Raw genomic sequence first — 23,098 nt, forward strand, 5'->3', positions numbered from 1 at the left:
ATTCAGAGTCTTTTCTGATTCCACACAAATCCTAAGATGATTTGTTCCAACTCTCTGCAGAAAGTCTGTGGTATTTTGATAGGGATTGCATTAAGTGTGTAAATTGCCCTGGGTAACATTGACATTTTCACAATATTAATTCTGCCAATCCATGAGCATGGAATATTTTTCCATCTCTTTGTGTCTTCCTCAATTTCTTTCAGAAGTGTTCTGTAGTTTTTAGGGTATAGATCCTTTACCTCTTTGGTTAGGTTTATTCCTAGGTATCTTATGCTTTTGGGTGCAATTGTAAATGGGATTGACTCCTTAATTTCTCTTTCTTTGGTCTCATTGTTAGTGTATAGAAATGTCACTGATTTCTGGGCATTGACTTTGTATCCTGCCACACTGCCGAATTGCTGTATGAGTTCTAGAAATCTTGCAGGGGAGTCTTTTGGGTGTTCTATGTAGAGTATCATGTCATTGGCGAAGAGGGAGAGTTTGACTTCTTCTTTGCCAATTTGAATGCCTTTTGTTTCTTTTTCTTGTCTGATTGCTGAGGCGAGGACTTCCAGTACTATGTTGAATAGCAGTGGTGAGAGCGGACATCCCTGTCTTGTTCCTGATCTTAGGGGAAAGGCTCCCAGTGTTTCCCCATTGAGAATGATATTTGCTGTGGGCTTTTCGTAGATGGCTTTTAAGATGCTGAGGAATGTTCCCTCTATCCGTACACTCTGAAGAATTTTGATCAGGAATGGATGCTGTATTTTGTCAAATGCTTTCTCAGCATCTATTGCGAGGATCATACGGTTCTTGTTTTTTCTCTTGTTGATATGATCTACCATGTTGATTGTTTTATGAGTGTTGAACCAGCCTTGCATCCCAGAAATCCCATTTGGTCACGGTGAATAATCTTCTTAACATATTGTTGTATCCTATTGGCTAATATCTTGTTGAGAATATTGCATTTGTATTCATTCAGGGATATTGGTCTATAATTCTCTTTTTTGGTAGAGTCTTTGTCTGGTTTTGGAATTAAGGTGATGCTGGCCACATAAAATGAGTTTGGAAGTATTCCGTCCCTTTTTATCTTTTGGAACAGCTTTAGTAGAATAGGTATGGTTTCTTCTTTAAACATTTGATAGAATTCTCCTGGGCAACCATCTGGCCCTGGACTTTTGTGTCTTGGGAGGTTTTGGATGGCTGCTTCCATTTCCTCCCTTGTTATCAGCCTGTTCAGGTTTTCTATCTCTTCCTGTTCCATTTTTGGTAGTTTGTGGTTCTCCAGAAATGTTTCCATTTCTTCTAGATTTCCTAATTTATTGGCTCATAATAAGTTTTTAAAATCGTTTGTATATCCTTGGTATTGGTTTTTGATCTTTTCTCTTTCATTCATGATTTTATTCATTTGAGTCTTTTCCCTTTTGTGTTTAATAAGGCTGGCTAATGGTTTATCTATCATATAGATCAATGGAACAGAATAGAGAACCCAGAAATGGGCCCTGAATTTATGGTTAACTAATATTCAATAAAGCAGGACAGACTATCAACTGGAAAAAGGACAGTCTCTTCAATAAATGGTGCCGGGAAAATTGGACAGACACGTGCAGAAGAATGAGACTGGACCCTTCTCTTACAGCATAGACAAAGGGAAACTCAAAATGGATGAAAGATCCAAATGTGAGACAAGTTTCCATCAAAATCCTAGAGGAGAACAAAGCAACACCCTTTTTGAACTTGACCATGGCAACTTCTTGCATGATACACCTATGAAGGCAAGGGAAACAAAAGCAAAAATTAACTATTTGGACTTCATCAAGATAAGAAGCTTCTGCACAGCAAAGGAAACAGTCAACAAAACTCAAAGACAACCTACAGAATGGGAGAAGATATTTGCAAATGATGTATCAGATAAAGGGCTAGTTTCCAAGACCTATAAAGAACTTATTAAACTCAACAGCAAAGAAACAAGCAATCCAATCGTGAAATGGGCAAAAGACGTGAAGAGAAACCTCACAGAGGAAGACATAGACATGGCCAACAAGCACATGAGAAAATGCTCTGCATCACTTGCCCTCAGAGAAATACAAATCCAAACCACAATGAGATCCCACCTCACACCAGTGAGAATGGGGAAAATTAACATGGCAGGAAACCACAAATGTTGGAGAGGATGCGGAGAAAAGGGAACCCTCTTGCACTGTTGGTGGGAATGTGAACTGGTGCAGCCACTCTGGAAACTGTGTGGAGGTTCCTCAAAGAGTTAAAAGTAGAACTCCCATATGACCCAGCAATTGCACTGCTGAGTATTTACCCCAAAGATACAGATGGAGATGCAGTGAAACGCCGGGACACCTACACCCCTATGTTTATAGCAGCAATGTGTACAATAGCCAAATGGTGGAAGGGGTCTTTTTGTCCATCAAAAGATGAATGGATAAAGAAGATGTGGTCTATGTATACAATGGAATATTACTCAGCCATTAGAAAGGACAAATATGCACCATTTGCTTCAACGTGGATGGAACTGGAGGGTATTATGCTCCGAAGTTAATCGGAGAAGGACAATCATCATATGGTTTTACTCATCCGGGAATATAAAAAATAGTGAAAGGGATTAAAGGGGAAAGGAGAGAGAATGAGTGGGACATATCAGAGAGGGTGACAAAACATGAGAGACTCCTAACTCTGGGAAACGAACTAGGGGTGGTGAAAGGGGAGGTGGGCGGGGGGTGGGGGTGACTGGGTGACTGGCACTGAGGGGGGCACTTGATCGGATGAGCACTGGGTGTTATTCTATATGTTGGCAAATTGAACACCAATAAAAAATAAATTTATATAAAAAATATATACAAAAAAATGGGCAATGGGGGATGCCTGGGTGGCTGAGGGGTTGAGTGTCTGCCTTCCAATTAGGGCGTGACCCCGGGGTCCTGGGATGAGTCCCACATCGGGCTCCACACGGAGAGTCTGCTTTTCCCCCTGCCTGTGTCTCTGCCTCTCTCTTATGGTCTCTCCTAAATAAATAAATAAAATCTTAAAAAAAAAAAGGGCAAAGGGCTTTGACAGACATTCACAGACACAAACAGCCAGCGAGCACCCAGGAGGACGCTCGGAGGGTCATCTGTTAGGGATGGAAGCAGAGACCTTTGCACCTGCTTTGGCGGCAGGAAGAAAACGTGGTGGGGAAGATGTGGAAAGGCCCCCGCCCACTGACCAGAGGAGCTTGTGGCGCTGCAGCCATGGGGGATCCAGGGCCAGTACCCATGAGCTAGCTGTGCAATTACAGGTGGAATGGAGACCCTCGGCCCCAACAGAGCTGAACAGGCACGTGCACACCTGCGTGCACAGCAACCTGTCCACGGGCCACACGGTGGAAAACGGTCCACTAAAGTGCCCACAGATCAGCACTCGGCATCTGCAGGGACAGTGCTGTCACCAGCCGAAGCCACTACTCTCCCGGAAACGCTGCCGGTGATAGACCACAGGCATGGAAGGCCATGTGGATGGGTTGAGGGGAGGGGCCAGAGCCTGCAGGCAGGTTGCCGGTTTCATTCAGGGTTAGACATGATGATGCCACAGCACTGTGGATGCACCAAGTCTCACTTTGCTGTTCACGTAAAAACTGTCGATTTCATGTTTTGTGAATTTCGCTGTCTTAGCCACCCCCCCCGCCCACCCCGCCCAAGGACAGGGAGGGCAAGTGTGCGGCTGTGAATTCACTGTTTTGTGAACGAGGATGGCGACACATAGTCCTCTTCCTCTGCGCCGTCCCTGGCTCTTCTACTGTCCAACGGCAGAGTTGCACCCTGGCAGCAGGGACCCTAATCAGCTAGATTAGGCTTCGGGGCCCACTGAACAGGGGATGGAAAAGGTTTGAAGGACCTGCTCCTGTCCCTGTGGAGGAGACTGCGTGTTTGGACAGGCTACACAGACACAACCAAGGGGCACAGCTGAGGGTCCTTCCAGCTGTCCCGGGGGGCTGTGGCTGGGACTCCATGACAGCATGCCAAAGCTCAGAGAGGGAGCTGCACCTTTCTGGGGATGACCATCGGCAAGCCCTGGCCTTCTCTCCCAGGCCTCCTTCTCACTAACTGTTCCACCTCCCTGGGGCTGCTCCACCTCCCCGGATGCTCCATCTCACCTTGTCCGGTGAGGCTGTATGCATACCTGAGGCAGATTCTCCAGGGCACTCATCAAGTATGGATAAAGTTCTGGAGCTTATAGGTTTTGCATTCCACTTGCCAGGTGAGGAAGACAAGGATGTAAAAACCTCAGATGATGTGAGTTCTATGAAGACTGTGAAAGGATCCTGATCATGCACCTGTCCCATGAGCATCCTGGTCAGTGGGTGAGGTTTTCACTTGAGTTTTTCTTCCCTTCTTCTTCAGCTTTTCCAGGCTGCCAGGTGGTATCTGCTGGTCAAGCACCTGCACTTGTCCTGGTCTGGGGTCCCAGCTGTGGTTCCCCTCCCACAGTGTGAGTTCAGAGGCTGGCCTGACTGGAACAACACACTCACTCACAAGGCTTCCCCTTCACGGACCAGGTGGTCAGGCTGGAAAGAGCCTGGCTAGGCAGGGAAATGCTTGCGACCACATGTCCACACAGCTGTGACCATCTCTTGGCTGCCAACCCTTCTTACGTCCCAGCAAAGGGCCAAGATGGTGATACAGGGGGTGTCCAAACACAAACTCTCCACCCCTTCTCAAAGAACTCTCTCTGATCCCTAAACAACATTTATTCCAAAACAAAGCCTTCCCCCCTCCCCCACCTGCCATGGCCCAGCGTTGGTCCTTATAAATGCCAAAGCCACAGTGTTCATCTGGGGTACAAGAGCTGACAATCACAGGCTGTAGGGGCAGAGCACACCCACAGACGCCTCCAGAGAGCAGCCCCATCTGTCACCTAGAGGCACCACCACTCATAAACCTGGCTCAAGGGGTCCCGCGCTTCGCATGGTGATGCTGTCCAAAGATGCCAGACAGGAGCCTGAGCCTGTGGCTCCCCACCTGTGAAATGTGGAGTCATCCTACCTTCCTCAGCCCAGGCACACAGTGAGCGGCTTGGAGCACAGCTGCTGTTTATATGATTATCAGTGTATTTTCTGTTCGCTTTTATTTCTACCCCCATCTGATGTCACCATCCTTTTCTCTGATTTGCTTTCTTATAAATTTTCAGAGATGTTTTATGAATTCTTTAGAGCTCTTTTAAAAAAAATTGGAACAAGGTGCATTTGCAAGCATTGAGCAAATACTGTGTGTGCATGCTTTCTGCATGTTTCCACATGTCTCTGTGTTTCTGCATAGGTCTGCATGCCTCTGTGTGCACATACACACACACACACGAATAAATTACTGCATAATTACATCTGAGCCAGTGGGAGATGGGGAAATCCTAGGGCAACTCGTTCACACTGGTTTTAGTGGGTTGGCGCATGTCCCAGGGGCCCATGTGACGGAAGGCATGCTTCCATGTAGTGGCTGCCAGAGGAGATTGGGACATGACCTTTCCTCGGGCCCAGCCCCGTGGGAAAGGGGTTTGTGTGGCAAAATGCAGAATATACAGAAATGCTGCATGATGCTACGAATTCATCTGACCTTCTGGGAAGACAGGACATGGACTAGCAAGCCTGTGGAGACCGGTGGCCCAGGGCAGACACGGCTCTCAGTAGGTGGACTTCTGGACTCACTCTCTGTCTGAAAGTCACAGTTTCACCTGAAAACAACCTCTGTCACCTTTTGTAGATTAAAAAGTAATGAGAGGACACCTGCCTGGATCAGTCGGTTAGGCATCAGACCCTGGGTCTCAGCTCAGGTCTTGATCTCAGGGCCATGTGTTCAAGCTCCAGGTTGGGCTCCTTTCTGGGTGTGGAGCCTACTTAAAACAAATGTAACCAGAGAAGAAGACTACTTCCCAACATGAATTTACCCCTTCCTCCCTCTCGCAAAGAAGGCTGACTAACCTAGTTTTAGGAATGCCAACCAAAGCAGACAGCTATGGCGGGGATGCTCCACCCTCGGGGCCCCAGGGAGAACCATGCTGACAGTGGGTCTGCTGTTATTCTGCAAAAATCCATGTGGAATTGGAGACCTATCCATCAATCCCATAAAACTGCAGAACAATCCCAGAGAGACCTGGCTTCCAAGCTGGATGTCAAGTCAGTCTGCATAAGGAGACGCTTACTGCTGTGTGTTTAAACTGTAGCCTTTACACAAACGGGGGACTTAGCTCGTTGGTCATACGGAAAATTCAGGATTTCAGCTCTTCAGCTCGCCTTGCAATATCAAGACACATTTTAATCAAACTCACCCAGAAACTCCAGAGAAAGGAAAACTTGTGTTGCAATGCTCCACAGAGCTGCTTTCATTTTTAATTATAAATACTACAAGTCAGCTGGGAGGTTCCAGTGCACCTGGAGCCATCTCAAAACTGTAGACATGGAGCTCCAGCATTTGTGGGTCCCAGAAGTAGCGGGCTGGTTCCAGGGCTGCAGCCACTCAGTGGCACTGGCACTGTCCACACTTCTGGGAAGGACCCGACAACCTTGTGTGGAAAAAGCCTGTCCTCAGCTCGTCCAGGCCATCCAGAGACATGACACGTGCGCACAGTTATGCGCCGTGTGGATCCCTGCCTCAGCCTCTCCAGGTGCCTCTGCGTGACTCCCTGGCCTCCTCCTCCTCTGAGGGACCCTTGGAGTTCCCTCAATGTTCTTCCAACTTTAGGTGTTCGGTAGACCTGTTTTTATGTTAAGCCAGCACCGTCCTTTTGGAAAGAAGGTTAATTAGTTGATTGGTACATGCATTTATTAGGATGGATCCTCACCAGTCGCAGATTCTGTATTTGTGAATTTTTCTGCATTTTAATTCCAATTTTCAGAAGCCTGTTGCAGCTCGTTGGGCGCGCCTTTCAGCGAGGACCTGGGAACCCGGGGACAGCGTCTGGGAAAAGTGCCTGCCTCCTGGGCAGCGTGGTTCTATGTGCAGGGTCTGTTCAGAGGCCACGCTGTGTTCTGGCTCCCACCCGGTGGCCCCGGGCAGCCTCAGGCCATTCTCGCTCTGGATTTAGCTTCCCTTCTGTCTGTCAGGGAGGCAGATTAAACCAGGGGCGTCTCTTCTTTGCAAACCCACTGCAACCTGCATGCCCCCATCTGGTGCAGACAGCAGCCTCCTGTCCTTGGGGTTGCTGGCCCAAAGCCTTCCTGTGGCTGTGGCAGCAGCGGGGACCCTGCTGCAGGAATGAAGCAGCAGCCCTTGGGGAGTAGGGGGGCCAAGGGTGGAGGCCACGAGGGTCCTGCTGTCCCCAGGGCCGGGGGCTGGAGAGGGCCCCATCTGGAGCCTGTGCCAGGCAGCCAGATGGCACACTGCCATCTGCCCCTTCTTCCTATTGTCCGATGACCTGGCCGGCCCGGACTGTGGTGGCATGCTGCCCATGTGGGGGCACAGACAGGAAGCCCGGGGGGGCAGTGCTGGTGAACATGAACTCCTGCTGGCCACAGCCCCTGTCCGTCCAGAAGAAGTCCCTTGGGGGTACTGTAGGGGTCTGGGTCCCTGGTACGTCAGAGGGTCATGTCCCATGGCTGGCCTGGTGTCCCCAGCCCTTCCCACCCTGAATTTCCCTGGGTGATGCGTCACGGGGGCTCATGCCCTGCTGGGCTGGCCCTCTAGGCAGCCTCGTGAGTGTGCAGGCCCTCTCCCAATGGAGGCCATGGGAACTGAGCTCGGGATGCTCCTCCCAAGGGTGACTGTGCTCTTGTTGGAGAATCACAGGGGAGGGTCTGAGCCACTTGGAAGGCACAGTGGCGCGTGCTCCGCTTCTTCACCTCGGCAGGCCCTGCCTCCACCGGCTGCGCTTGGCCCAGATTGCAGGCCTCCCATGGGTACTGGCCGCCGGGCCTGCGGCTCACGCTGGGGGTGGCCGGGGATTTGCAGTTGCTCCCGTGCTGAAACGGTCTGACTGGTCTGCTGCTGTGGAGTCTCAGAGGATGGCCTCAGGAGCCTGCACCGCCAGGGGCGTCCAGAGGGTGGAGGTGGGGAGCCAGGGCCCACCAGCACCTGCGGCCAGCAGCACAGCTGGCTGCCGGGAGGTCGCGGTCTGACCACACTCAAATCCTAAACAGCTATCAGTGGGCAGCCAGGGAATGGTTGCTCCACGGCTTGGGCATGCCACCCAGACATGCCGCACATGGACTCTGATGCACACGCCTGTGCGCACTCTCACCCCCCCACCCATGTGCATAGCGTGTACACACTCATGAGAACACACATATACCCCAAACCCATGCATACACACACATGCATACATAGCACACACACATTCACACGAACACCATGCACGCGTACCACTTGTCCTGTGACATGTCTCCACCTAGGACTGGGAACACCACCAGCAGCAGCCCTGTGGGAGCCTGATGGGCCCTGGAGTGGAACGCTCTCCCACTGGCCTCTCCCTTTCCCACCCACGCTGCTGTCTGCACTGCACCCACAGACAACACCAGGCCTGTGTCCCCGACCAAACCCAGCTCTGGAGTTGAGGGAAAGAGGCCAGACCTGGGCAGGGCTCCTGGTTAGGCTCCTATGCAAATACTGGTGCGTGAGGCCCACGCAGTGCAGGTCAGGGTCTGAGGAGGCCGTAGGTCTGGTCAGAGATGGGACCCTCCACAGGAGCCAGCAGCTGACAGTGGTCAGCCGATGCCCACCTGGGCTGTAGACAGGCTGTGTGCACACGTGCTTGTCTGGAGGGCTCTCCAGTGTGCGCAGGCACCTCTGGGTCACCGCGTTTCTATCTCCAGGGCACTGCACAGGGCTTGGAGCCCAGAGGGGGTTGGTCTTTTGCTCCCCCCATGATGCTTACTGAAGATCTCCCCACACGGATACACAGCTCAGCACCCAGCCCTTCCCCGCCTTCCACACAGGCTGGGTTCTGGTTGCTGTGAGATGTCCCCGGAGCTCTGCACCACCCACGCCATCCCCCGTGTACCTCTGTGGACACCCTCTGTGCACCTGGGTCCACCCGCCACTCAGCCCATGCCTCTCCCTTCCCACTGTGGCCGTCTGCTGCCCCCACACCTTCCCAGGGCGCTAGGGCAGGGTCGAGGCGTGCCACACGCAGGGTGTGCGCTCCGCCAGTGAACAAGCCAGTCGCTTCCCCAGCACAGATCTCGATCCTTTCAGCCCCAGACACATAGCAGGGCGCATGAGCATGAGTTTTTATCAGACTCTGAACATGAGGAAAGAATCAAGCTTGAAGGAGGTATCATTTCCAAATCTAAGCAGAGATTTTTGTTTTGGAAACTTCTCCTTTGAAAATCACAGCAAGCCGATGCTGACAGGCATGCTTTCCTCTGAACTGCAGAGTGGTTTATTTGCTCAGGCTGTTCGCTCTCCGGGATGGCCTCTGGAGGTAGACATCTGCTTCTGGTGAGAGCTGCGATTCCATTGTGAGCAGCACACAGCGACGTCAGCTGCGTGAGCGCCAGCCGCCTCCTCACACAAGGGGCTGCTTGGGGACGAGCACCCAGTGCGGAGCCTTCCGGGGCAGCTACATCCTCTCCAAGGCTGTGCCTGTCCCCTCACGGCCTCTTCTTTCCAGGAAGGGGACTGGGCAGGACCACCCCTCCTCTCCCTGGGACCCCACTCCAGGCTTGGGATTCTCCGGGTCCTGCTCCTGTCCCCCGGCTCGGAGGCGCACCTAACCTGGGGGCTTCGAGGCTTTGGGCAGGACAAAGTTCTCCCAGGGGCACAGCCCTCGGGAGCCAGGCCTCATGCTGCCGGAGCCCTAAGCAGGGCTTGGACTGACTGTGTGCCAGGCTGGCGCCCTCCAGGGGAGGGAGGACTCTGGCTGCACGGGGGTTTTGCTGGCGCACTTAGACCCTAGTTGGCGCCCCAGGGGTCACCTCTGGACCTGCCTGGGCCTCACCCACGCCACTTGCCCATTCCTGCCCATGGGAGCCCAGGCAGGGGCGCTCAGGACTTGGTCTTTGTTGGGCACTGTGGCCTGCATTACAGGGTGCCATTCATCTATGGGGCTAAGGGACCCGGGGGTGGGTGGGTAGAGTGAGCTCTGGGAGCCCTGGCCCCGGGGGCCTCTCTCTCTTCCTGCCTCCCCTCCTCCCACTGCCATGTCCACGAATGGTGGCAAATGGTGATGCACCCTCTTGGACCCAACTCACTGCCATGTGCACTGGATGTCCAAGGCCCACAGCAGCCTCCTCCTGGCTGCACTGCTGTAAACACCACCTGCCACGAAAGAAACCATCCAACTGAAAATGTGCCAAACATGTGGAACGCATTGGCACGATTCCATGGATGGGGCTGGTGTCTCCCACCACCCAGTGCAGACCTGCGGCTGTACCTCGCTGGCCTGCTGCAGGTTCTGGTGGGGCTGTCAGCCTACAGTCAGGCTGCCCGGACAGACAGGAGAGGGTTCCTGCTGCGATGGCAGAGGACCCGGTCCCCTTAGCTGCTGGGCTTCTTCCCCCAGCACGGCCTTCATCGTGCGGCTGCAGCCTCCTCAGACACATAGGGGCAGGGGATCTCACCAGGGCTGCAGCACTAAGGGGCCCCGGCCAGGGGCTCTGTCTGCTTGGGACATGGGTTCTTCAGGATCTGCATAATCTAGATGCAGAAATGCACGTTCAGAGGTGAGGACTGACTTCCTCACGTGGCGAGGAATGGTCGCTGAGGGGCGAGGTGTCCACTCCCTTTGGGTACATGGGGACTGAGAGCTGGACCGCAGCTCTCCTGGAAACAGGAGCAGATCCCGAGATGCCCCCAGCATCTCTGCTCTGTTGTGCACACAGCTGCTCCCAGTAACTCAATCCAACACCAATCGGACGGCGCTGTGACAGGATTCTACAGATGGATTTGGGGTCCCAGATCCAGGGACCTTCAGGCAGGGCAGCATCTGAGTGGGCCTGATCTCACCACATGAGGTCCTTTATAAGCAGACCATTCTGTTGCTGGTCACAGAAGGGGAGTTTGAAATTCCCAGCATGGGAAGATCTGGCTGCTGGCACAGACGGAGGGGACCATGGGGTGAGGGGTGCAGGCGACCTCCAGGAGCTCAGAGCAGCCTAGCTGGCAGCCAAAAATGAAAGTGGGACCTTGGCAAGCAGCCCGATTCTGACAGCAACCTGGATGTGCCTGGATGTGCCCCAGTGATGCAGTCCGGCCAACAACCTGGCTGCAGATCTTGGCCTCCAGAGCCGGGGGAAAGCATTCCTTTTGGTTCAAGCCACCCTGTTTATGCTGCTTTGTTATGGCAGCCACAGGAAACTAGCAGATCCTGTTACCAGGACGTGGGGGGCCACCTTAACAGTACCTAAAACTGTGCAAGTGGCTTTGGAATTGGGAGAATGGTTTGACAATTTTGACACATGAGAGAAAAAAGTCCCAGCTGCCTTGAACAGTCCTTTGGCAGAAACAGGCAGTTCGACAGGCTCTCAGAGATGGGGGACACTTGGGACAACAGCAGAGAGCTCAGCGGGACTGTGTCAAGAGCAGAACCTGTGAGTCAAGGGTGGTAGGCCTTGCCTGGTGTGTGGCCGGCCACATGGAGGTGAATGGAAGATGCCCGGAGCAGCTCCTGATGGTTTGGGAAGGTTTCAGCCTGCTAAGTTGCAAAGATCCACGGCTGGCAGAGCATGCCCTGGACAGAGCCAGCCCTTGGCTTGCAGGTGCCTGGGCCTCTCTGCGGAAGCCAGCGCAGAGGCTGCGGAGCGCAGGACCCTCTGACAGTGTGGCCCGCGAGGTCTTGGAGAACGTCATATGAGCAGAAGTACTGCCCGCTTAGACCGAAAGGGACCCAGGGAAACAGGGCCGTTGGACTTCCAAAATTTCAGGCAGAAAACAGGCTTTGGACATGCTCTTCCCTTCAAGAGAAGACAGAGTGACCCCAAGAGCAGAGAGCAAAGGCTTGGATCACAGAGGAGTGCAGTCAGGCCTCGAAACCGACTGGACTTTGGTATATCTTGGGATCAGACCCTCCTGTCCTCCCTCCAACTCTCTTTCTTAGAGCAGTTTAGGTTCATAGCAGGATCGAGTGGAAGGGACAGAGTTCCCATATACGCCTGACCCCAGATGAGCATAGGCTGTCCTGCCGTCCAAATCTCACATTGGAGGCGTGCATCCATGCACACAGAAGAGCCTATTCTGACATAGCATGGTCACCCAAAGTCTGCGGCATACATAGGGGTGCAGTCTTGGTGCTGGCATCTATGAGTTCAGATATACCCACATTCCAGTGGCAAAACGCAGTGATGGTTTCACTGTCCCGAAGCTCCTCAGTGCTCCCCGAGTCCTCCCTGCCTTCCCCCCAGGCGCCCACAGAGAGGACCTGTCTCCTGTGTCCACAGCCCCGCCTTCTCCAGAATGCCCCACACTTGGAATCACAGGGTGTGTGCCTGCTGGGATGGGCAACTTTCACCCAGTAACCCACGCTTCAGGTTCACCCGCGGCTCTTCGTGGTGCGGGAGCCCGTTTGTTCCATTGTGTGGACGGCCCACATCTCATATATTCATTCAGTCCTTTGGATAACAGTCCTTTATCAGGTATACCTTTTGCAAACACTTTCTGCCTTGACAGTTTTTCCCAGAGCAGAAGACTTGCACTGTAAAGAAGTCCAGCTTATCCATTCTCTTTCACGGGCTAAAAGGCCTCACCAGGGAACCCTGGGTGGCGCAGTGGTTTAGCACCTGCCTTTGGCCCAGGGCGCGATCCTGGAGACCCGGGATCAAATCCCACGTCGGGCTCCCAGGGCATGGAGCCTGCTGCTCCCTCTCCCTCTGTCTTTGCCTCTCTCTCTCTCTCTCTGTGTGTGACTATCATAATAAATAAAAATTAAAAAAAAAATAAAAGGCCTCACCATACCCAAGGCCATCTGGGTTCCCCACATGTTGTCTCCTGGGACGTTGTTATTATTGTATGTTTTACATTTGGGCCCATAATCTATTTTGAGTTAATTTTTGTGAAGGATATAAGGTATCAGCCTAGATTTTTTTTTCCTGAATATGGATGCCCAGTACCACTGGCTGAAAAGACTGGTTCATTGTATTGCCTTTGCTGTTTTGCCCAAGATCTGTCGGCTTTATGTCTGGGGGTCTATATCTGTGCTCTGTTCTTTCACGGATACCATCCTGCCTTGATGACGGTACCTTTATAGTGAGTCTTGAGGGCAGGTAGTGTCAATTCTCTGTTCTTGACCAACACTGAAGTGCCTATTCTGAGTCCTCTGCTCCTGAAAATACACTTTATAATAAGCTTGTTGACATCCGCAGGATAATTTGCAGGGATTTTAATTGGGAATGCACTGATCTACAGAACAGGTTTGTAAATGCTGATATCTTGACACTATTGAGTCTTCCTATCTGCAGTTTCCTCCCTGTTCCAATCAATATACTTTTCCTATCTCATCTCGTTAGCTGGGAATTCTAGTACGACATTGAAAAGGACTGGTGAAGGAACTCCCTTGCACTGTTGGTGGGAATGTGAACTGGTGCAGCCACTCTAGAAAACTGTGTGGAGGTTCCTCAAAGAGTTAAAAATAGACCTGCCCTATGACCCAGCAATTGCACTGCTGGGGATTTACCCCAAAGATTCAGATGCAGTGAAACGCCGAGACACCTGCACCCCGATGTTTCTAGCAGCAATGTCCACAATAGCCAAACTGTGGAAGGAGCCTCGGTGTCCATCGAAAGATGAATGGATCAAGAAGATGTGGTCTGTGTATACAATGGAATATTCCTCAGCCATTAGAAAAGACAAATACCCACCATTTGCTTCAAAGTGGATGGAACTGTCGGGTATCATGCCGAGTGAAGTAAATCAATTGGAGAAGGACAAACATTTCTTGTTCTCATTCATTTGTGGAATATAAATAATAGTGAAAGGGAATATAAGGGAAGGGAGAAGAAATGTGTGGGAAATATCAGGAAGGGAGACAGAACATAAAGACTCCTAACTCTGGGAAATGAGCTAGGGGTGGTGGAAGGGGAGGAGGGCAGGGGGTGGGGGTGACTGGGTGGCGGGCACCGAGGGGGGCACTTGATGGGATGAGCACTGGGTGTTATTCTGTATGTTGGCAAATTGAACACCAATAAAAAATAAATTTATTATTTAAAAAAAAGGAGTGGTGAGAGGGAACACTTTGCTTCGTTCACGATCTGAGCAGGAAATTTTCTTATTTCTCACCAGTAAATATGATGTGAGCCATAGACGTTTTATTTTGTTGTTTATTTTTGGCAGAAATTGAGTTTATATTTTCAGTTTTTTTAGTTTTATTTTAATTAAAAATTTTTTTTTACTGGAGTTCAATTTGCCAACATTTAGCATAACACCCAATGCTCATCCCACTAAGTGCCCTCGCTCAGTGCCCATCACCCAGTCACCCCCACCTCCCACCCACCTCCCTTTCCACTACCCCTTGTTCCTTTCCTAGAGTTAGGAGTCTCTTATGTTTTGTCACCCTCACTGATATTTTCACTCATTCTCTCTCGTTTCCCTTTACTCTCTTTCACTAATTTTTATATTCCCCAAATGAATGAGAACATATAATGTTTGTCCTTCTCCAATTGACTTACTTCACTCAGCATAATACCCTCCAGTTCCATCAACGTTGAAGCAAATGGTGGGTATTTGTCATTTCTAATGGCTGAGGAATATTCCATTGTATACATAGACCACATCTTCTTTATCCATTCATCTTTCGATGGACACCGAGGCTCCTTCCACAGTTTGGCTATTGTGGACATTGCTGCAATATAAACATTGGGGTGCAGGTGTCCCAGCGTTTCACTGCATCTGTATCTAATTCCCCAGCAGTGCAATTGCTGGGTCGTAGGGCAGGTCTATTTTTAACTCCTTGAGGAACCTCCACACAGTTTTCCAGAGTGGCTGCACCAGTTCACATTCCCACCAACAGTGCAGGAGGGTTCCCCTTTCTCCACATCCTCTCCAACATTTGTTGTTTCTGGTCTTGTCAATTTTCCCCATTCTCACTGGTGTGAGATGGTATCTCATTGTGGTTTTGATTTATATTTCCCTGATGGCAAGTGATACGGAGCATTTTCTCATGTGCTTGTTGGCCATGTCCATGTCTTCCTCTGCCAGATTTCAGGTTGTACTACAAAGCTGTGGTCATCAAGACAGTGTGGTACTGGCACAAAAACAGACACATAGATCAATGGAACAGAATAGAGAATCCAGAAGTGGACCCTCAACTTTATGGTCAACTAATATTCAACAAAGCAGGAAAGACTATCCACTGGAAAAAAAGGCAGTCTCTTCAATAAATGGTGCTGGGAAAATTGGACAGCCACATGCAGAAGAATGAAACTAGACCACTCTCTTACACCATACACAGAGACAAACTCAAAATGAATGAAAGATCTAAATGTGAGACAAGATTCTATCAAAATCCTAGAGGAGAACAAAGCAACACCCTTTTTGAACTCAGCCACATAACTTCTTGCAAGATACATCAACGAAGGCAAAAGAAACAAAAGCAAAAATGAGCTATTGGGACGTCATCAAGATAAGAAGCTTTTGCACAGCAAAGGATACAGTCAACAAAACTCATAGACAACCTACAGAATGGGAGCAGATACTTGCAAATGACGTATCAGATAAAGGGCTAGTTTCCAAGATCTATAAAGAATTTATTAAACTCAACAGCAAAGAAACAAACAATCCAATCATGAAATGGGCAAAAGACATGAACAGAAGTCTCACAGAGGAAGACATAGATGCTTTATAGATGTTCTTTATGAAGTTGACAAAATTTCCCCCATTCCTATTTTGCTGGAAGGTTTTTTTCTTTCTCTTTCTTTCTTCTTTTTCTTTTCTTTCTTTTTTTTCTTTACTTTTTAATCATGACTGCATGTTAGAATTTGTCAAATACTTTATATTTATTAATATGATCATACAATTTTTCTTTAGTCTGTTGTGATAGATTGTATTAATTGACTTTTGGATGGTGAACCAGCCTTGCACAACACTGGCTCAGGGTGTATAATTACTTTTATGGATTGTTGGATTTGATTTGCTAACATTTTGTTGAATATTTTTGCATCTATGCTCATGAGAGATATTTGTCTGTGGTTCCTTTGTAATGTCTTTGCTGGATTTGTATTAGGATAATGCTGGCCTCATAGGATGTGTTAGGAAGTGGGTAACATTACTATTCTGGGCAGTGTAATGAGGGAGGGCTGAGCATGTTCATGGCAGCAGGTCTTGAACTGTGGGCATCTAGGGTCAGGGTGTGAATTCACGAGGGCAGAGCACTTACTCTTCCAAACCCAGAGGTCAGAGTGCGCTTGGACAATATGCAATGATCTCCCTTCTCATGACCTAAACACTCCTGCCAGCACACAAAGAAAGTGCGGCTGCAGGTTCGGGCACCTCCCAATTTGGGTTTGTCTGGAGGGATGATACTGTTGCTACCCAGGGTATCTTGTTCCACTCCCCCAGCAATTTCTCCAGTTCCCTCTGTGACATCCTTTGTCAGGGCCATGTGCTGTGAGGTCAAGCCACTTGGGGAGAAAGGTCGTCTGGGTTTAGCAGCCAGCCTCAGACTCCAGGATACCATTTTACTATGAGATGGGGCATAAATGGGTGGTTTTGGATCTGGACCCTGAGCAGCCTTTGCTCGTCCAGGCCCCAGTTTGGGACCTGAGACTCCTTCCCTTCTTTCCACACAGTCCTCCTTGCAGGCTGGCTCCTGCTGGTCACTTGGAATCTCACGTGCAGAGCGCGTGATACCTGCCAGTGGCATCGGTGCCATTGTGGGGTTGCTCTGTGAGCCCTTGGAGCAATGCCACACAAGTGGCCAGATGTGTTCGATTAGTAGATGAAGCACTCACTCAGCACTTGGAGATGCTGCTGGGGCTTAGGCCTTCTACCCGTCCCCATCATCTCATTCCCCAGCAGCACCTCTCAGAGCTATTGCCACATCTGGAACCAGCATATCACATCCATTGGAAAACACAGCCTGAGGTCCCAAGAGTGACATCCAAGGGACGTCATGAGGCTGCACATTCCTTGCTTTCCCTTAACTTTAAAAATAAAATTGTTACTTTGTGAGCAAAAATGGGTGTATTCAGGGATAAGAGAAGGGCAATTCAGGACAGTAATGGTTTCTCATTGGCTGGACTGCAGAGGTGGGGAATTTCTGATAGGAGCTGCAATGCACACCTTGTCCTTTTGGAGCCTGTAACTGATGCTCTTCTCTTGGGGTTTGTAATGACAGCTCTTCATGTGAGGGACGCCGAGTGGTAGGCGTGCCCTTCTGCCTGCCCCCACCCCTCCCAGGGCAAGTGCCCCAGTGCTTCTGAACAAGGGTCAGCCTCACCGACCTCCTGCACCAGCTGCATGGCCAGGCAAGGGGGAACAGCCACTGGCGGCGGGTGGGGGAGCAGCCTGGGACAGTGGTGTTGGGCTGTTGGAGCACTTTCAGGAAAGCCTGTGAGGCCCTGACTGTCCCCCACATCCAGCTGGGTTTCTGCATCCTACAACGAGATGATGGACACAAGGCCTTTGCTCCCTTTAGGAAAGATGCCCCTTCTGTAACTTTCCCACCTTCCAAGCAGAAGGGTCAGCTGAGGAAAGCAACTCACCTGTCCTTCGGCTCATACTTCTCTCCCTAGGGTGAAAGGGAAAGGCGGAGGTGGGGACAGGAGATGCTGAGCAAAATCTGAAGGACCCTGAGGAACCTGGTGGGGGAAGGTGCCAGAGCTTCTCTGAGGTCCCGCTGCCTGCAGTTGTACGTGATGGGACGCCAACCATGCTTTGAGGACATACCTGTCCACACCTGCAGGAGCCCCAGATACACAGGCCAGGCTGACAGAGCAGTCTCCACGCTCATCACCCCCGGCTCCTGCAGCAGGAAGGTACAGGGGCTCCCTTCCCTGTACCACAGCCCTCCACTCCTGATAACTGAGAGCGTGGCCCCTGCCTAGCTCTCCAGGGCTGGGAGGAGCCCCTGGATCTGCAAGTCAGTACCTTCCCTGCTGAGGAAACCCAGGGAGGAGCCTGAGGGCCCTTCTGGGAAGCAGGACCACCCTTGCCTCCAACCCTGTGGCTTTTCACTTTCAAAATGAATCAGGGAAATTACCTCCTCGACAGGCTGACTGCTGTTCCAAGTTTCCAGATGGGTGCCAAAAGTCTGAAATATTACGTGGATGTGGAAATCAGTTGCAAATGTGAAAACTGACTACAATTTGTGTGTCTTTCAAGTTTTACTCCAACCTATAGCTAATAATTACACTGGCAGCAGTGAGAATGGAGGGGGTCCTCACAGGTGAGGCTGGTAGTCTTGCGCCAGGGTTGATGCCCTAACCTGCAGAGCTGCCTCCAAGAGAGCATTTTATCAAACTCCAAACCCAACCCAACCCAAAGCCCCAACCCTCACTGACTGCACAGTCAAGTGTTTCTGTGGTGTCTGAAAATGTCTCAAGCATGTTTGTATTTTCCTCTCCTAAAATTTCCATCCATGATAATTTGGAGCCTGCAGAAAAAATCATTTGTAGAAACCATCATCAGTCACCCTCCTCCCCTCTCCTAGCTCTGGGAGGAGACTATGTGCCATTACTGCATCTGTGAACCTGGGGATGGGATGTGGGCCTCCTGGTGACGACCCTGGACTCAGCTGCAGTCACCTGCTGTACTGCCGTGCTGTTGGCCTCCTGGACAGAAGGCCAGGTATACCCTCCTAAGGAACACACACCGCCTGTCCTACAGCTTGCATGCATAGAACGTGTCTAAAATTCAATTAGTTCAAAGAATAAAATCAAAACAAGAAAAACAGGGATGCCTGGGTGGCTCAGCGGTTGAGCATCTGCCTTTGGCTCAGGGTGTTATCCTGGGGTCCCGGGATTCAGTCCCATGTCAGGCCCCCTGCATGGAGCCTGCTTCTCCCTCTGCCTGTGTCTCTACCTGTGTGTCTCTCATGAATAAATAAAATTAACAAAAAACAAGAAAAACATTTCCTGATACATGAAATAAATGACAAATGTCACAGGCAACTTTATCTGAAGACATCAAGTCCAGGCTGTGGTCTTGTAAACAGCACACCTCAGATGTTGCAACAGACATCATATGGTTCAAAACATGAAGTAGTGAATTCTGGGCCTTTTATAGAAGTCTGCCCGCCCCTACCCGAAACAAACCAATTAACCTCAGGATTGTTTTGTCCTGATTGAAAAGCAGCAGTATCATGTCAGCACAATGCTGATTTGTGCTGCTCTAAGATTCTTGCATTTTGTCCAGTTATGTTGAGTAAAACTGAATTCGAGACATTTTGTGTTTTAGGAAGCTCAAATACCTCACATGGTGACAACAGACTAACATAATCCAACGCCATCAGTGAAGAGCAAACAGATTTAGGGGCAGGAATAAAGCACATGGTGACCTCAGCCCCCACATGGACTGAACGGCAATGTCAGAGGTCAAGGCCCATGTTAGGAAACTGAAACAGGAAGGAGGAGATGCCACAGGCTGCCTTCAAACAGCCAGCTGCTACTGACAACAGTTGCAGAACAGGGCCCCTGACACTGTCCAGATAATCTACTCACCTGATGCTGAAGAACCAGGCTCCAGCCATCCCACCACTGCTGGGGCCACCTGAGGAGCACAGGAGAGGTCACTAGCCTGACTACTCACCTACTTCCCTTTCAGGAGCAACTCAGTGTGCAGTCCCAGTTACATTCTCTACAAGAGTCCAAAATGCAGAGGCAGAGCCCATCCACCCACACTAGGGAGTAGTACGAGGAGGAGGAGGAGTGAATACACAAAAGGGAAGAGTAGTAAGAGATACAGTTAGAGCACCTGGGGTGGGGAGCAGTGGGGGGTAGAGTTAGAGCACCTGGGGTAGGGAGCAGGAGGGGGGTGACATCAGGGCCCTCGGGGGATCAGAAAGGCATCAGCACCCTTGGGGATTCACAACAGCATCAAGGGTGGGGCACGTTTGATTTCCCCTTGGCTGCTCAGGGCTCTCCACACAGAGATGTGGAGAGAAAGACAATGGGTCTGCGGCCCTCGCTTTGCCGGCTCCTTAGAAATACTTGAGAAGCACGTTTCCCATAGAGACTTTGAGGAGCCTGGGGTCAGTGTGTGTACACGCACGCATGCACGTACATGTGGGTAGGCACACGTGTGTGCATTTTCTGAGTCCCTGGTGTGAGCCCAGAGCACAGCTGTCACTCAGAACCATATGCTCCATGTCTGGGAATGTCACTCCTCCTGGGCTGCTGTGACAAGTGGCAGCTTCTGGGAACACAGCCTGCCCACCTGCACTTGCCCTGGGCCCAGGGCACGGGCTGCCTTTCCTCCAGCATTCTTCCTCACTCCATAGGATGCCATCCAGCCAACACCTCTGGGCAGTACATAACCTCTCAGTGACTGTGCTTGTTGACACATCTACACATCTGCTGTGCCCTCCCTGCCCTCTTCAGCACTGAGCATGAGCAGAAGAACTGCATGGGGCTCAGACCTCTGGAGTGGCTGTGAGCTCTGAAAGCTCCATCCTCATCCTGCCAGGAAAAGTCAGGAGCAACCACTCACACACCAGCATCAGTCAGAAACCTTGATGGGACAGGTGCAGTGGAGGTTGGGAAGTACAGACCAAAAAATGCAGCTAGAGACTAGGAACAGAATTCACCAAGAAGTGAAGAATTAGAAGACCCCTGTGAAGGATACTTTCTGGAAGTGCTACTTCTTGTGTCTTTTTTTTTTTTTTTAAAAGATTCTAAAGATTTTAAATATTTTTTAAAGATTTTAAAGATTTTATTTATTTACTCATGAGAGACACGAAGACAGGCAGAGACACAGGCAGAGGGACAAGCAGGCTGGGGGGAATACGGGACTTGATCCTGGAACCCCGGGATCATGACCTGAGCCAAAGGCAGGTGCTCAACCACTGGGCCATCCAGGTGCCCCTTCCTGTGTCTTCTCGAACAAGTCAGCTTCCAGAAGTCACAGCACTCCAAAATTCACACCCACACCAAACCTCAGAAATGAGACCTTAGTGGAAATTGTCACACGATGCAAAGGCTGATCCTGGCTCAGGGCGAGCCAGATGTCCTTATGAGAAAAGGAGATTTGAGATGACCGTGTAGTGACAGAGGCAGAGACTGGGGAGACATGGCCACGAGCTCAGAATGCCTGGGGGCCCTCCAGGTGGAGAGCACGGCCACGACACCTTGACTGCAGACTCCTGGCCTCCAGACCTGGGAGGGGACAGAGCTTGGTGTCCCGAGACCCTCATTTATGGTATTTCATTAGCAGCCCTAGAAAACTAGCACTGTGCCTGCCCATTCACTCTTCAAACCGTCCAGGACCCAGAACGTCAGCACGGGGCCTGCCGTGCAGTCTGAAAGGGACACTTTGTCAAGGCCTAAAAGCACCTCTGTGCACAGCCCTCCTGGATGCTACTGCAAAGCAGACTGCAGGTGGCCTGTTTGGCTGTGATAGGGGAAGGGGTCACCCACTTCTCCACTTTGGCCTCATCCTTCCCTGAGGGGCCCTTTCACTAAGACACCCAAAACTAAGCAAAAAGCAGCAAGACTGCACATCTTCAAAATACATTCTAAACCATGAGTTCTCTTTTGTTTCTGGATAGAAATAGAGCAGTTAAAGAAAAAAAAAATCAACACTTTTAAAAATAGGTGCAATATGTATTATTTTCACACTTGGCTACAAACTGGACAAGAATATTCCAGGTGTTCACAGAAAGACCTACAGAAGTACTGGAGGTCACAGTACAACCAAAAGACATAGGCCCGTCTTCCAGAGAAGAATGGAACGAAGTGACATGAGAGGAGCCCATGCAGAGCAGCCCACAGAGGGGAGGCAGATTCAAAAATCAGCACATTTCTTTCACAGAGTTTTAAATTGCCCTTTTACACCTAGCAAGAACAGAGAAAGAATGAAAATTCAGCTAGTGGGGATGCTGGCCATGCAAAGCAGCCACTGGGTGCAGCCAGCCGTGTGGGTAAGAGCCTTCCTGTTACTGTGGACCCTCTGAAAGGCTCCAGTAGGAAGGGGGAGCCGAGGCCTGGGGGGAGCAGGGAACTGGGACCTGAGGGGAACAGGGGAGCAGGGAGCTGGGGCCTGGGGGGAGTAGGGGAGCAGGGAGCTGGGGCCTGGCGGGAGTGGGGGGAGCAGGGCCACCACCAAGCCCAGGGCAGGGGCTTGGGGGGACTTGTTGGATCTGCAGGCAGACCTCCCTCTCCTGGAGCTCCCCCTTCCCTGCCTGTATTATGGCAGGAAGGAATCACATCACAGCAGCCCTGCACCCTGAGGCAAGCCCACAGCTCCTGGCACAGGGCCTGCAACTACTAACTGGCCCCTGGGACGACTTCCCAGATTTTTATGTAGGAAGCATGCAAGTGTTGAGGACAAAGTCTTCAGGGAAGCCACTGTCATCAGAACCAGTCACCTCTCTGCTTTCCAGTCCTAGGTCAGTTTTTTTGTACGTTGGTTATGCTTGTCAATGGTTAAGGTGGTCCGGTCAATGGCTGCGGTGATGCCATCCAGGACGTCATCCTGCCTCTCCAGCTCCGTCTCAGTGTCCAGTGCGAGACTCTTCAGCTTCCTCAGGATCTGCAAGAGCAGCATACATGGCAGGAGGGGCTGCCTTCTCTTAAGCTCTCAAAAATAGACACTATTTCTTTCCATCACTTTTGCACTACTTAGGAAATTCTGTGAGTCAGTGGGGATGACAAACCCTCTGCCCTCCAATCCCGGGTTTGGGTCTCAGCTCTGCTGCTGACCAGCACTGACCCCCAGGGCTGCGGAGCCTGCCCTCTGGCCAGCTCCAGCCCCCTCCCTCCTGACGATGCCCCGGGGCACTGCTGTTCCAGCCACAGAGCAGGGGAGGGCTGGCTCAGGGCACAACCAGGCTCCGGCTCTGACCAACCACTGTCTCTATTACCTGTATGCGCCCACGTAAGCCAAATCCCTTTCTTCCTGTTTGAAACATTTCACAGATACATACAAATAGCCCGAGGCCTGGAGCAGCCTCAAAGCACAGCCCCTGGGGCCCCTGCAAAAAGAGGTGGGCTGGCCTGGAAGCATAGGCCCCAGGGCTCTGGGAGGCCAACATCTCTGGGACTCATGTCACATGTCGA

General features: G+C 50.9%; 1 protein-coding gene across 7 annotated transcripts in view; it reads right to left on the reverse strand.

Moving 5' to 3' along the window:
* Positions 1 to 21,622: 21,622 nt before the first annotated feature.
* The window catches only part of SNAP47 (synaptosome associated protein 47), a 46,600-nt gene continuing 45,124 nt past the window's right edge, over positions 21,623 to 23,098 (reverse strand). For all 7 annotated transcript variants that reach the window (XR_012002624.1, XR_012002623.1, XR_012002622.1 and 4 more), the window contains one exon: positions 21,623 to 22,571. Coding sequence is in view for 2 of the 7 variants with exons in the window: in XM_072763996.1 (XP_072620097.1) it covers positions 22,425 to 22,571 (147 nt within the window). In the remaining 5 variants the exon portion in view is untranslated. The remainder of the gene's footprint in view (positions 22,572 to 23,098) is intronic.

The sequence above is a fragment of the Vulpes vulpes genome, chromosome 7 (genome assembly GCF_048418805.1).
Source record: "Vulpes vulpes isolate BD-2025 chromosome 7, VulVul3, whole genome shotgun sequence".
NCBI classification, from domain to species: Eukaryota; Metazoa; Chordata; class Mammalia; order Carnivora; family Canidae; genus Vulpes; species Vulpes vulpes.